Source organism: Vespula pensylvanica, chromosome 4, assembly GCF_014466175.1.
Source record: "Vespula pensylvanica isolate Volc-1 chromosome 4, ASM1446617v1, whole genome shotgun sequence".
Classification (NCBI taxonomy): domain Eukaryota; kingdom Metazoa; phylum Arthropoda; class Insecta; order Hymenoptera; family Vespidae; genus Vespula; species Vespula pensylvanica.
The window spans coordinates 3,476,456-3,491,284 of NC_057688.1; the positions used below are offsets into that span (position 1 = coordinate 3,476,456).

Consider the following 14,829-nt stretch of genomic DNA (forward strand, 5'->3'; position numbering starts at 1 on the left):
TTGTCTTAGATGAAAATTATTATCGAGACAAGAGAAATTTATTCCGTAGTGGTAGAAATATCCGCGTTAGTACTTAATTAGCCTTATCACTCGTGATTTCTTGGTGGCAGGAGAATCGCACGAAGGATTCCTAGGGTCTGCTCGTGCTCGTATTTGAGAAGAACAGTCGGGCAGTGTTCGTCGTGACACTGGCTGATTAACGTTCATTCACGGATAAGAAGACAAGGAAACAAAAGGAGTTCCCAATTTACGGTCGAGAGGATTATAGGATTAAATACAATCTTATCAGCAGCTTACCGATTACGATCTTATTTTAAAAAATTAACGATGTGAATGCATTATGTCTTTTGGTTTTACGAAACAAACAAATGGATTTGTTCATAACGAAATAGTGAATTAAAGAAAGCATCTTCTTCAGCGTTTAATTTAATTTCTATATAAAGTGAAATACATCAAGAAAGCAATCCTTCTGAATATTTAATCAGTACCTGATATAAAAATGAGTGGCAGTAAGTAAAAATGAGCATTTGTATCTTTATCTTCGTGAAAAATGATTAAAATACTTTATAAAATGATCAAAAATACATTAAAACAAAATGATCGAAATACTTTAAAAATGATCAAAATACTTTACATACTTTATACAATGACGAATCATGTATAAAGACGAATGATGAATCAAAAAATTGGAGAACTTAATTTTCTGACAGATCCAGACTTAAGCATAATTAACTGAACTAACGATAAAAGTTATATACTGTTTTGATGTTTAAGAAATATAAAAAATCTTATCATCATAATCGATACAACCCAGCTCATTATGAGATAATGCAAATTCTAATCACTTCCTCGAGATGATTAAATTCATTATTTATAAATCAATTTTGAAATAAATGTCCACAAAATTGTTTTTCTCTTTCAATGAATAAAAGTATGGTTACTAAAAAAGAATAGATCGATTTTCTAAGAAAAAAAAACGAGTTAAGTAGCTATTACACTTCTCAAACACAACAATAAATTTCACAAAGCATTATGAGAAACGTTAGACTCATCCGATTTATGTACTGTAGTCTAGGGTACTTGCTTGATATCGCGTCAGCGTCTTTCAGTTTAATTCCGTCAATGGAATCATTGACATTCATCCTTGATTATACACATTATCCGCTACCTTGGGGGCGAGTCCCTCTATATCAAAATTGTAAAATTCCATTGTCATGGTGCGGGGAGAATGACCTACGACAATTTTTTATTCTTCTATTGGTAAAATCATTTTGGAAAGATAATAATATTACATAATAATATCGTACTGATTATTATATTATTCGTTTTGTTTAAAAAATAAAAGCAATGAAACGTATTTATAATAACATGAACGTCTACACATTTCGTAATAAAAAATTAATTTTTAATCATATTATTATTAACAAACAATTAATAACGCCGAGCAAATATAAAATCAGAATTATTATAAAGACATTATTTATGAATGGTTGCATCGAGATAAACATGCATCGATTTGAATTATTTTTATGTGCCGTAAATATCGATTTGATTCTCTATAAAATGATTTTACTTTTTAAGATAGAAGGGAATTTTCATTCTTGTTTAAAAGACTGACAATTTTTCTTTCATGCGATAGATTGATCTAAATAAATTGATAGAAAAATAAATTATCAAATAAAAGAGGATTTATCTATGTAATAGAAAAAAGTTATCTATATAATAAATCTTCATAATGCTATTAGGTATTAAAGTGAACTACCAATTAACACAGAAGGAAATATAAAAAAAAAAGAAAACGCAGTAATTATTTTTGTTTAATTAATAACACAATATTTGTCCCATATTATATCACAATGTAAAAAAATAAAATGACTTTTCCTCTTTCTTTGTTTAAGAAAAAGAATTCATTACATGCCGAGATGTACTATGGTACTTCGTTTTTTGTGGATTTGCTATTAATTATATGCTAAGGATCAATCTGAATCTCACTATAGTAACTATGGTAGTCCCACGTCCGAAAGTAGCCTCGTCTATTCAATGCGAGGAGGAAAATGTTGTCAATTTGTGGAAAAATATAACATTTAATGAAAGTATTGATACTTCCATCGAGGTCGATGAACAAAGACTGGTTTTCGAAAATACAACAGTAATTAATTATTTACATTAATGAAGATTATTGATAAAAAATTTCATAGTGATCTCAATTGAATTTAAGTTTTCGTTTCAAAATAGAATGTTTTTTTGTATCTTTTATCATTCATATCTTTTTATCTTCTTATATTCACTAGTACAAAGATTTATTTGCTTGGAGCGAGTACGATCAAGGACTTGCATTAGGAGCTTATTATTGGCTTCACTGGCTCTCTCAGCTTCCTGGTGGTATTTTGGCAAGACGTTACGGTACAAAATTCGTGTTTGGCTGTGCCAATTTATTAACAGCCCTTTTAGGCTTTCTTATACCTATTGCGACTCAATATCATCTGAACGCTCTCGTGTTTCTCCGAGTTTTTCAGGGCCTTGTTGCGGTAGGTTGAATTCTGAGAAGAAAATCTATATACAAGAATATATCTACAAGAAAAATTAATTGGAAATAAAATTTATTTAGGGTGTCGTTTGGCCTAGCATGCACGATATGACAGCAAAATGGATACCGCCAACTGAAAGAAGTAGATTCGTCAGTGCCTATTTAGGTAAAGCTGGATATAAAATTAGATTGATTATTTGTTTTTGTAATATATTAACTCAGATTATTTAAAAATTATTTACATTTCTTTCCTACAGGCAGTTCTGTGGGAGCTGCTATCACTTATCCACTTTGCGCAACCGTTAGCAATGCCTTTGGATGGGAAGCTGCCTTTTATGTCACGTCTGTTCTCGGAGTAATTTGGTAAGTATATACAAATATAAAGTAATTGTATAAGTGATATACTTTGTATATTAATTATGGAATGCTTTGTGTATCAACGGCAAATAACCCGTAGATCTAATCATAATCTCTCTAGCAGAATAAAAAAATATAAAAGAAGAATAAAGTAGGTCACGTAACAAGACTGATTTGAGTTCTTTTGCTTAACTTTTAAACAGTCTTTACATGAAAACAGATTGGACTAAAACATTCATAATAAATTGCCGTAATATATATGCTAAACATTATATGTATACATAAGCATTTTAATAGATCTACAAATATTTTGCAACAAAAGGTCGTAGATATTTTATGAAGAAAATCTAATAAGAGTGAGAAAAATTTTATATACATTGATAAATTTCTTTTTTAATGAAGGTACTGCTTCTGGTTCTTTTTCGTGTATGATTCACCGCAAATACATCCACGTATCTCCGAGGAAGAAAAAAATTACATACTCGACAATATTTCGGGATCCGTCGACGACGAAGAAACGGAAGTACCTTGGAAGTCAATATTTACGTCAGGACCGGTATGGATTACCGTTTTGGCTCAATGGGGTGGAGCTTGGGGTTTCCTCACCTTAATGACACAAGCTCCTACGTACTTTAATTTCATTCATGGATGGAATATTCACGCAGTAAGAAAACTCATTAAAATGAATCTAACGATTTATGCATATTCTTTTATAAAAAATTTTCATTAATATCAAACATTTTTCTGCAATATTACAACGTTTTATTGCTTTTCATATCTGAACTTATCATAAAGAAAGGTTTTTAATTATGACATTAATATAATATATTACGGGAATAAAGTTATTTCTTCAAATAATTAAACACATTTGCAACTATGACATATATGTCATATATAGATATAAATATGATATAGGTACGAAACATGTTATAAAAATTTCACTGATCAGTTTACATTCTCACAAAGTTTCATTAAAATTAGAATTTCCGTTTTAGAATGTTAATCTTATTAAACAAATGACGTATTAGATTTATCATTAAGTATCTAACTCGAACATAAAAACGTAACTATCATTGTAGATCGTTATCTGTAATATAACATTCACAGTTGAAATATGACGACCTTATGCAGTATGTATGTACATATTTGTCGGGGGAATTAATGTGATCAAATGCATTTCCTGGGCATTAACGTTTTGATAAATTTTAATGATTATCTCTTCGATTTTATATTTTATATATTATATCAAAAAGACAATCGTTACAATCTATATACATTATATGTATAATTTTCAGACAGGTATTTTATCTGGTTCACCTCACATTCTGAGAATGATATTTTCCTATTTCTACTCCATTATGAGCGATTGGCTTCTACGAACTGAAAGAATGAGTCTAACGAACGTAAGAAAATTAGCGACCTTTGTGTGCAATGGTTTACAAGGTATATTCATAATCGCATTAGGCTATAGCGGTTGTCATCCTTATTTCGCTGTGATTTTTATGATGGCTGGTACAGCAGTGAATGGAGCAGTTTCAGCTTCCACTTTAGCGAGTTTCGTTGATTTAAGCCCGAATTACGCGAGTATTCTGCTTGGATTTTGCGGAATGGTTGTGATTTGCGCAGGATTTATTTCACCCGTCATCGTTGGTATACTTACGAACAATAACGTGAGTAAATATTTATATATATATACCTCGATAAATTCTTTCATACGCTATTTATCATCCTCTCTTAAAGAGGGTCGTTAAACTTATAATTATTTTTATTTTACTTGCTAAAAATATCAAACAATATCAGATCGATTTTATTTTGGACGTGTATCTCGAATCAATAATCAATTCAAATAAATAATATTATCTTTTTAGCAAAGTGTTGGTCAATGGCGTATCGTATTCCTTATTGCTGGTGCCAACGCGATAGCTGGCTGTCTGATTTACATGTTTGGTGGAACATCCAAGGAACAACCTTGGAACCAATATAAGAAGCCACTGGAGCAGAATGAAAATGAAATGCAGGATTTACAAACAAAGAAGAAAGAGATAATTAAATGTGAAGAAGGAGCGGAAAGGATAAGTAAACCGGAAGAAGAAAAATTATGTGTTGATAAGTGACGGTCCAGGTAAAATATTAATTTCCATCTGTATCTCCTTCAAAAGATACTACCGTCCCCTTATCATTTTTTATATAAAATTTGTAAGTTCTGCAAATATTACATATTGCGTGAAAATAATACAGTATACATACTTCTACGATATCGAAGTGGATGAAAAATAAGATCGAGATCTGGAGTCACTTAGCTAATCATTGAACAAGAAAAAAAGTGTCACGTCTTAATTTTGACTCGTAAAACAGTTTATTTCACAAAACAGGAATGGTTAATGATACGAATGTTGTTGTACATCGAGGAGAATGTGTAATATTAATCAAAATTCGTACATTTGTATGCGTAATGAAAATACGCAAATGCACTGTGACCAAAATTTATGGGATAATTGATAATTATCGATCTGTGATAATTCTTATCAAAAAGGCGATACATATGATTATCGAAGGAGCATCGATACTTAGAATACTGTATAATATAATTATACTTGATAACGATATCTTTGTACGTTTTAATACGTATAAAAGTCTATCGTTTCGAATGTATACGAATTTTACAAAAGTATTAACGTCGACTTCTTGTTTTAATAATATAAGAACGCGTTACTGAAAAATTCGTATAATTTTTAAACTTCTGTAATAAAACCTCTTTACCACAAATGCAAAGGTTAAAATTCCCTTGATTTGAATTAAAAATTTTTTTCATATAATACAAATGCCATTGAAAGAAAAAATTGTAAAATAGAAAAAATAGTAAGATGTTATTAGATACTCAATAAATAATCAAAAGAAATCATGTATATGATTAAAATCTTATTACTAAACCTCGCCCAGAAGTTTCTTATTACTCTGTAATATTAAAATATTAACTTATATGTGTGAACGAATAAAGAAACACAATAGTGCGACTAGCGTTGAAAGCGCGTTATAAGAAAAAATGCAAATACACTGCGCAGTCGGGAATGCAAAGCTTTTTATATTATTCTTTGCTGTAAAATCTACGCGGTTTAAATGCATGAAAGTAACTTCTACCAAAGCAATGAGAAACGCAAATGTTAACGAGAACCTTCTCATATTTTATAATATACCACTGTGTACCGCCGTAATGGATTCTTATATGAATAAATATACATGTCAGACTTCCTGTTAACGCAATAACGTAAGAAAAAGAAATATTTTAATCATAAAATTAAAGTTAGGCCATACATAGGAATCTTTCATCAGGTAAATCGAATTCATTATTCTATAATATATAACTCGTCGATATATATATATATATATATATATTAAATTTTATATCATTATAATGCGTAAGTTGATTCTCTCTTTCTCTCTCTCTCTCTCTCTCTCTCTCTCTCTTTCTCTCTGTAGCTTATAGAATTTGAATATTGTGCTCCTACACAACAAGTGACTTTTCATCGTCTTTTCGGTCCACTTTTCCTACACTTAGAAACATTGTTTCTATCATTTTGATATTGTGCCAGCGACAGATATAATAGACCACGCTTTGTTTATTGGATACAATTTAAAGAGAAAGAAAATAATTTGTAATAATCAATAACATCACGTCATGTTAATAAATAAATAAATAAATATGATTATCAGCTATAAGTTAGAAGACTTCATAAATGATAAATACTTTTACTCTCGGTAATAAATCACGTGTATCTGTCTATTAAAATTTTTGACTTGCACTATTAACACGATAGACGTTAGATACATACATACATATACATATACATATACATACATATATATATATATATATATATATATATATATATATATATATATAGTACTTTCCTACGTTTTATTCCGATTTATATTTGAGTGTAATCTTTGTATAGATATACAATATAATTTAGTTCTTACTTACTACCCTGTGCTTTAGAATATAAAGCATTAGTAATGCTAGGAAGTGTTGTAATGGAAGGATTCGATAAAGTTTGATCGGAATTGTTACTAAACGTTGGATGAAACGTATACGCTCTTGGAAGAAACGATATGTTCGTGTAGTTCGAATTTTATAATTTGTTCAAGAACAGTAATTTTTACTTCGTACGTATGAACACATTGGCACGCTTATCAATATTCTCGTAGTTCTTAAGAACATTCATCTGTGAAGACATCGATTTTATCCCCGATCGATTCTTTTTTCGACAACAGTAAATTAATATAAAAGTATCCATATACGTTAGATAATCTTTAACACTCTTGCAGCTTCCTGAATAAAATGTGATCTTTTTAAAACATCGATATACTCTGGTAAATATGTAATGACCATAGATGTACCTAATATTGTAACGATTAATTTGATTGGATTTTGAGAAATATTGCCAAATGATGGCAACGCACTTTTACTTTGTAGCGACAACTATCACATCTAAATCTAGCTACGTTCATCGAGTAAATTCGAATTGAGATTGATTTGTTAATCTATACCTATATTACGATGGAAAGTACGACAGTGGAAATACTCCGTGAAAACGTCGAGTGTTATTCTCGTTTTCCTTCGGTCCTAACATTTAATACTTTCTTCCTCTACGTTCTATTCATAAATCGTGAAATCGATCTATTAAAAATTTTATCTTGAAAAGATACCCAAGGAACGATTTCTAAATGCAAATCTAACTTAAATAATCTCTTTAAATAAGAAGCATTCAATAATGTCGGACAGTAGCAATGGCACTATTTCTATAAAATAATTAAAATCAATGTCGGTATAACTTTGTTCGGCGTTCACATTGATATAAACTTTTCGACTGACATGAACGATACGTTTCGATCTATTAGCATGGGCATTCGCGCATAGATAATAACGAAGAGCGAAGCTAAGTAAAGAAAATTAATTGGAAAACTACTAAGATTCTGCTTATATAAAATCAACCGTTATTGTCAGTATAATTGCTACGTTCGAATATCTCGAACGATATTGCGAACGATATCTGTGCAGAAAAAGTTGCGATATAAAATCGGAATGGAACTTGATTTCCTGTTAAAAAAATGATGTCTGAAAAATGGCACTCTTCAGTAGAAACATTAGCTTCTTGTAAAATACATAAAAAAAATCATTTTGGAAGGCGATAATTACGCGTATCTTTCGATCGTTTTATTGCACGGTTGACCAGCAACCAAAGATGGTTTATGATCTCATTGTACCTATCGAACATCCCTATCTGTTCAAATATTCTTTTATATCAGAAATCACCTCGTGTAAACCTACTACATCATAAAAATTCGACGAATAGAAACGAAAGTAAAAGTAGAAAATGAAATTGCCGGTGGCCCGTTTATAACGATTTCTACATATATAGTACGATTTCTATATCAGTGAAAAATGACGAACAAAAATATTCGCCGATTATTATTTATGCACTTTGTGCCGATCAGTTTTGTCAACGAAGTTATCTGATGTTCGATCATCAAAAGATTTGGTCCATATCGCATTTTAATGCGATACATGCCGTATCAAGTAAATCGGGTAACGATCCACTCAAGAAATAGGAAAACAATGAAGATTAAACGTTGGTTGGTGGATCCATAGCGCAAATAACAGCTTTCATAACGCTCGCAGCTGCCAAGGATGCATAAGGTTGCCACTCCTTGATACGAGAACCGTCCTTGTAATCGGAGATACCTCGTATCACTGCGAAACTCTCTCTACAATTTCCAAGGATACTTTCAACGACGGCGTCCATTTCAGCATCGAAAGCAAGAGCACCAAATCGAGTGGCAAATTTTTGCCTGAGTTGATCATCTCGTGCAATTTGTCGACCCGAAGCGATTGGTGCCAAGTGGATTCGAGGACAACCGTCCATTCTAATGAACATACCGGGACGATCGTAATTGAACGATAAGAGAATCAGTAAAAAAGACAAGAATCAATTTTATAAATGTACCTCTTGTTCGTCGCATCCTGAGGAGCAATAGGATGAGCAACTTCAATTACGTCTCTGTCTCCAATAGCCATGTACAATTTATCGGATTCAGGGGGTGGTGCTTTGAAGTCGTGCTCCGCTTGATTACCTAAACTTTCTATACCTTCTTTCAGATATTCTTGCCAAGGAGGACTTATTTCGTTTTCCGACTTGAAGTAAATAATAGCATATAACACTTTGTTATAATATGAAAAGTACACATTAAATGACTCACCTGTTGTTTGAGATTAACGGCTATCTCCTGAAGACCTAGATTAGGTGGACAATATTCTTTGGTCTCGAAATGATAGTTACCATTTTCGTTCGTCTTCGCACTCTCGCAGTATACGTATACATATTTTTTATTAATCAGAGTTGGATGTGAAACAACCACATCGCCGAGCCTCACGTGCTTGTTATAATCCGTATAATGCGGTACACCTCCGCCAACACCCACCAGGAATACGAAATCGACCTTTTGGAAAGTACCTGCGTGAAAAAAAAAATATTTTTTTATACCATGTTCACATATACTATTTTTACGATATTGTATATTCAATAATTTTACTATTACGTTGAAAATTTTCATTCTCCGTATATTAAATTGTGTATATTAAATTAAGAGTAGATTTATAGGAAGAATCAATGCATATGCAACGAGAACTTTATTTACTATTCGCTTATAACTAATATATTAATAGAACCATCGAATATCCGTAGATTTTATGTTCTCAAAATTCGATTATTAACTAATAATTATTCTTACCTAATAGTCTGGTTGTAGTATTTCCTGCAGCGGTCATAGCTTCTCGAGTATGACCCACGGTTGGTAGTTTTGTGCAAACGATTCTATGAGCACCGATATTACCCAATGTATATACGTTTGATTCTCCTACAACAAATAACATTTACGTTTTAGATCACGTAAATTCAATATGTTCGATTTTCAACTTGTGTATTATACAGGTGCATCGTGCCGCTATCAAAAAATTGATATTGGACCTGTGTATAGTGTAGAAATCAAATTAATCGAAAAGTTATTCATTCCAAAATTATGCATTCATCATATTCGATGTCGTTATAATTTATGTAACATTTCTTGATTAGTGATCCGTAGATTTACTATTAAACAAAAATAAATTTTTTCAAAAATAAATAAAAGATTTCATGTGAGTCATGTAAGTCATGTAAGTTTCAATAATGAACACTAAAATAAAACGGACTCTAATAAATATTAAAAATGAAAAAAATATAAAATATTTTCTATTACGTATAAATCAAACTTAGTTAAAATATTATGAATAAAAATTAAATTCTTAAATTCGGTCTGTTCGTAAATCTCTATTGCAGTTGTACGTCAAACAAGAATATTCTTACATATAAGACGAAGTAATATCACTTCTGGTAGAGAAAACTAATAACCGGTTATTCGACTGTAACCATATCTGTAATCCAACCGTAACCGTAAAGATATATTTTAAAAAATTGTATCGATTACAACAATCGATATTTTCTATCTCAATATAAAGGTCAAGTTTAATGATTTTTATAAATTTCATCGTAATACATTATACTTAATAATTGTAAAATAGGTAAATCTAAATTTTATAAATATAATTCTCCTAATTGCGTACGCAATTAGACAATAAAATTGCATTCCTCTATTACTGAGTAATGCACACAAGATAAAATTCGAACTATATACTAATAAACGCATACAACATAAAAGAATTCCATGGAGAGAACATTTCACAAAATGATATGACATGTGCCATGCTAATATGAGTTGTGTATATAAAAATAAACGAACGATTCTCGTGTAACGACCTTCTAAATATTTAATTAATATAATTGAATAAACATAAAAGGTGAGTAGTAAATGAGATTAAAGTCTTGTTAACGTGGCACAAAAATTTTTGTATCGGATGAAGATAATTAATGGTAGTGTCTTATGTACGATCGTAGCACCGTGACCCTGCAGCGTTCCTTGGATACAAGCAGATGGCAAGCTATGAAGTGACATTACAAGTAACGTTGACAACGAAAAACTAGCTATGTTACAGACTACTTTACCAAAACGGCAAATCACGCGCGGAACTCCGTCTGTCATATCTGGCGATGTTGGTGTACCTAAAGTTTCATGCACGGTGAAATATATATACATGACATATTTTGAGGTCTTATATTCAATAAATTCTCTTTATACATATATTACTGATCAGCGAACTTTGCCCAAGTATTGCTAATTGTTTAAGTAACATACATGTATGTATAAGAAATAAATTAGAATAAAGTTACCACTGATATATTATTTGTTGTACTCTAATTGTAAACCACATAATGAAAAACTATTGATTTTCGTTATATTCTATTAATACTAAAATGAAGCATTATTCCATTATTAGTATCATAAATGTAATTCATAAAATAAAATAATAAGTATTACATATGTCAGATGATGGTTTGGAAAAATCATAAAATTACAATTTCGAATACACGTTATACAGTACTTTTGAAAATAAATAATTATGAAATATTGAAAATAGAGGGGCTTACCTACAGTCGTATATCGAACAAACGTTTCTTTATTTTCGATCATAGAATCTACTGCAAGCTTTTCACAATATTGTGCAGTGATAATTGCTATTGTTGGCTGCTTAGAACTGGCCATTGTAGGCATTTGTTTGACAACCTTTATGAAACATGTTTATATGATATTTATAAATATTTTGAATAAACGTACATAAATTTGATATACTTTACCTGCACTTGAGTATCTTGATGTACTACTCTAGTGAAAGCTCCATGCTCCATTGCTTTTACAACACCCTTTTCTTGTAGTTCCTTCATTTTTGCTTCCACTGCAGATACTTCCCAACCATGTTCTCTATAATATAAAATATTTTATAAGACTGAAAATTAAATATTTATTATCGATTAATATAAAATTTGTTGCATCTTACTTTGCTATGTCAATTACAGTAACTGGATTTGGATAAGCAGATTCAATAAGTTCCAACACCTTTTCAATAGTGAGCTCTACTACTTGATCCATAACAGCTTCATCTGTAGATACTATTAACAAAAGTAATAAAGAAGTAATCATATAATATAATACATAGTATAAAACTTATAAAATATTGAAGCTGTGCATCTGCATATAAAAAGTATTGCACAAAAACAAAATGACTCTGAAATGAAAAATTAGTTTGCATAAATTGCTTCTTTTATAGTTATTTATAACAATTGTTAGATACACACAGTTCTTGCAGAATAATGAAATACTGTTTGTGTATATACTGAGAGTCATGCTTTAATGTTGTGAATACTCTTTGTGTATATATTGTTCCCCATATATAGAATAAAACATCTAGGTCAAGTAGACTAATTATAAACCAGCACTTACTATATTTGAATTGATACACAATCTACAGAAAGTAAACGAAATGCATCTAAAAATATGTACTGGTATTTTAAAATATAAACACTAGAAAATTTTTTATCATGATCTAAATTATTAATTGTTACATAAAGTAGTAAAAAGTGAATGTTGTTTCCTTTTTAGTAATATGTATTTAACCTAGAAAAGAGTATAATGCAAATTATAGAGAGCAATAAGTGTTAAGCCAATATTGTTATGGTTACCAGTCTGTTGTGCTGAGCAGAGAAATATGTATCTACTGGTCAATTCTATATAAGAAAACTAATTTATTGAATACAAAATTTGGCCTTAGTTTTATTAATACCTATAAAGAATAGATTCTGTAAACAGTATTGACCAGAAGATATTTAATCATTATTTTCATCTACATTATGTGTATTAATTTGTGTTGTAACTAGAGGCCTGTGGATAAAAAATAAAACACAACAACAAAACATGACAAAAATGCAAAAACTTTTGTCTTCTTCTCGAACCTGTTCTCCAAATAATTTTCTTAGATGAAGGAAGTGTGATGAGTAAGTAACCGGTACGAGCTGTGAATAATAAGAGATGAAGTATAAAATGTAATAATAATACTTTACAATATATATACACATACGATAAACGTAAATAAAGTCTCCCTTAAATCATATGAATGATACAAAACATAGGAAGCTTCAAGTCAAGTATGCATTTCCTCTGGTTTCTGCTTTAATGTGCACTTGAGACAGCTGCTCCAATATCGTTCAATAAGGAACTATCAAGTTCAATGAGATTAATCAAATGAGAGATAAACCTTTACCCATGTATAACTGTTGATTGTTTTATGATTTTGTTTTTAAATAAAATAAGTGGTTTCAAAATGTTAGTTAGACTAAGAGGAATCAACAATGATAGTTGTACATTTGTTTTACTTGTATATACAAGTAATTATGCTTTTTAAAGTTTTACTTACATGGTCTAGTTGGAAGTGAAATTGGTTCTTCAAGCTGTTTTAGTTCTACCTCTAATTTTTTAATACTGGAGTACTTGTGCTGCATTAGCTTTATTATTTTCTTTATAAATCCCACATAATCTATTAAGTTTGTAAAGGAAGATTCTATATTAATACAATTAATATGTAAAAATAAATAAATCATGTTATTCTCTATATTTTTTACCTCTTGGAAATTCTTGTGGTGCAACCAGTTCTCTGAAAAATTCTTGTGCAACAGTAGGCTGTTCAGTTTCTGAACAAGTGTCGCAAAACCAAAATTCAAGTGTCCTAGACTCTTGTGTATGTTTCCCAGTTTGTGTACTTACTAAAAATACTCTAAATTGAAGACACAGATGGGGTGATGATATTTCACCATTTGTCACTGAAATTTAAATAAACAACACTAATATAAGATCTATTTGATAATCAAATAATCTATTCTAAATCTATTCTAAAATCATGTAACTACCATTAATAGCTTGTTTATTGATAACTATTCCTTTGTGATCTCCACCAGCAACATGTACATTATCATTTCCATTTTCTGTAGGAGGTTCTAAAGCCTGCCTTTCTATAATTAAAGTTGTTGAATTCCCAGTTTTGCATTTTGGTGTCATTACAATATGTTCTGTTTAAACAAAATAAAGAAAAATTCAAATTTATTTTATTTTTTATTTAGAAATAATAACTATTTTTTATTATAATATATATTTTATATTTATAACATTTATTTTTTATTTAGAAATAATATTTAGAAAGAATTATTTTTATATTTATTTACGAAGATAAAAAACTGATAAAAAAGATAAAGAAAAAATAATCGCTGTCGTCTATTTTTTCAAAATGTGTATCATCGATTTTTTACTTCGTTCCTGATAAAAAATGGAGCATGTTGCCCTGCTTTCATTCAGCTTCTACTTAGTGTGCAATCTGTGCACTTTAAAAATCGAAAAGTGCATCCACCTTTTTTCATCATACTCACCGATTCTTTTATCGTCCATATTTGCTCTTCTTGTATATTTTTATTTTCGAAATTGTAAAATAATTTTCTGCACAGATCAGAAAAATAGTAAAATTGAAATTTGTTCACTTCGGAAAACTTGATAAGAACCTCTTACGTACTACCTGCTCAGTCGAGAGCCGAATGTTCACTGACTACTCACAACCTTTTTGCGACTTTTTTATATTCTACTTCCTAACGCAGCTGAGCAGTTGCGCCTGTCAAGATGAAATGTCGACATAACCTCTCTCTTTCTCTATCTTTTCTAATAATTCGCTGTAACCGCACAAATTTTTTTAGATATTATTAATATGAAAGTATATTATTCTTATATTATTGTGTTACGGTTTAAAATTTAAGATGGTATTGACATTATCGATTTCTATAATTTATATAGACTTACGTATACACTTTAGGTTATGTTTTTTGAGAATTTGATATGATAAAATTTTCTTATAATAATATTTCAATAATTGGAACATTGTTTGTATCGTACAGTTAAAGAACTACTGATCCATATAACGA

At 30.2% G+C, this 14,829-nt stretch overlaps 2 protein-coding genes across 6 annotated transcripts; one reads left to right on the top strand and one right to left on the bottom strand.

Annotated features, from left to right (window-relative positions):
- The first annotated feature begins 77 nt into the window (after positions 1–77).
- On the top strand, positions 78–6,129 carry LOC122628906 (vesicular glutamate transporter 2). 2 transcript variants are annotated; one of them, XM_043811775.1, is made up of 8 exons: positions 78–509; positions 1,899–2,149; positions 2,292–2,528; positions 2,609–2,693; positions 2,785–2,890; positions 3,287–3,548; positions 4,180–4,554; positions 4,753–6,129. In XM_043811775.1, the coding sequence occupies exons 1-8, from the start codon at positions 500–502 to the stop codon at positions 4,996–4,998; spliced, it is 1,572 nt and encodes a 523-aa protein (XP_043667710.1). In that variant the 5' UTR covers positions 78–499; the 3' UTR covers positions 4,999–6,129. The 2 variants fall into 2 exon arrangements, with proteins under 2 accessions (XP_043667710.1, XP_043667711.1); XM_043811776.1 differs by having other exon boundaries at positions 80–513.
- Positions 6,130–6,997: 868 nt separating this feature from the next.
- LOC122628905 lies at positions 6,998–14,785 on the bottom strand. Of its 4 annotated transcripts, XM_043811770.1 has the most exons (14): positions 14,427–14,785; positions 14,287–14,353; positions 13,774–13,932; positions 13,489–13,686; positions 13,284–13,403; positions 12,823–12,882; positions 11,871–11,982; positions 11,671–11,794; positions 11,464–11,599; positions 10,981–11,037; positions 9,674–9,799; positions 9,143–9,396; positions 8,890–9,077; positions 6,998–8,809 (listed from the first exon to the last, which is right to left on the bottom strand). In XM_043811770.1, the coding sequence occupies exons 2-14, from the start codon at positions 14,303–14,305 to the stop codon at positions 8,509–8,511; spliced, it is 1,854 nt and encodes a 617-aa protein (XP_043667705.1). In that variant the 5' UTR covers positions 14,306–14,353; positions 14,427–14,785; the 3' UTR covers positions 6,998–8,508. The 4 variants fall into 4 exon arrangements, with proteins under 4 accessions (XP_043667705.1, XP_043667706.1, XP_043667707.1 ...); XM_043811771.1 differs by lacking the exon at positions 10,981–11,037 and having other exon boundaries at positions 14,287–14,784; XM_043811772.1 differs by lacking the exon at positions 12,823–12,882 and having other exon boundaries at positions 14,287–14,783.
- Between the last annotated feature and the right edge of the window lie 44 nt (positions 14,786–14,829).

Bases quoted from the DNA above. Each gene is read 5' to 3' on its own strand.
- LOC122628906 (XM_043811775.1), top strand. The intron at 2,694-2,784 runs GTAAAGCTGGAT...TCTTTCCTACAG, and splicing joins ATTCGTCAGTGCCTATTTAG to GCAGTTCTGTGGGAGCTGCT. The intron at 4,555-4,752 runs GTGAGTAAATAT...TTATCTTTTTAG, and splicing joins GTATACTTACGAACAATAAC to CAAAGTGTTGGTCAATGGCG.
- LOC122628905 (XM_043811770.1), bottom strand. The intron at 11,600-11,670 runs GTAAAGTATATC...TGTTTCATAAAG, and splicing joins ATCAAGATACTCAAGTGCAG to GTTGTCAAACAAATGCCTAC. The intron at 9,078-9,142 runs GTGAGTCATTTA...ATTTACTTCAAG, and splicing joins CCGTTAATCTCAAACAACAG to TCGGAAAACGAAATAAGTCC.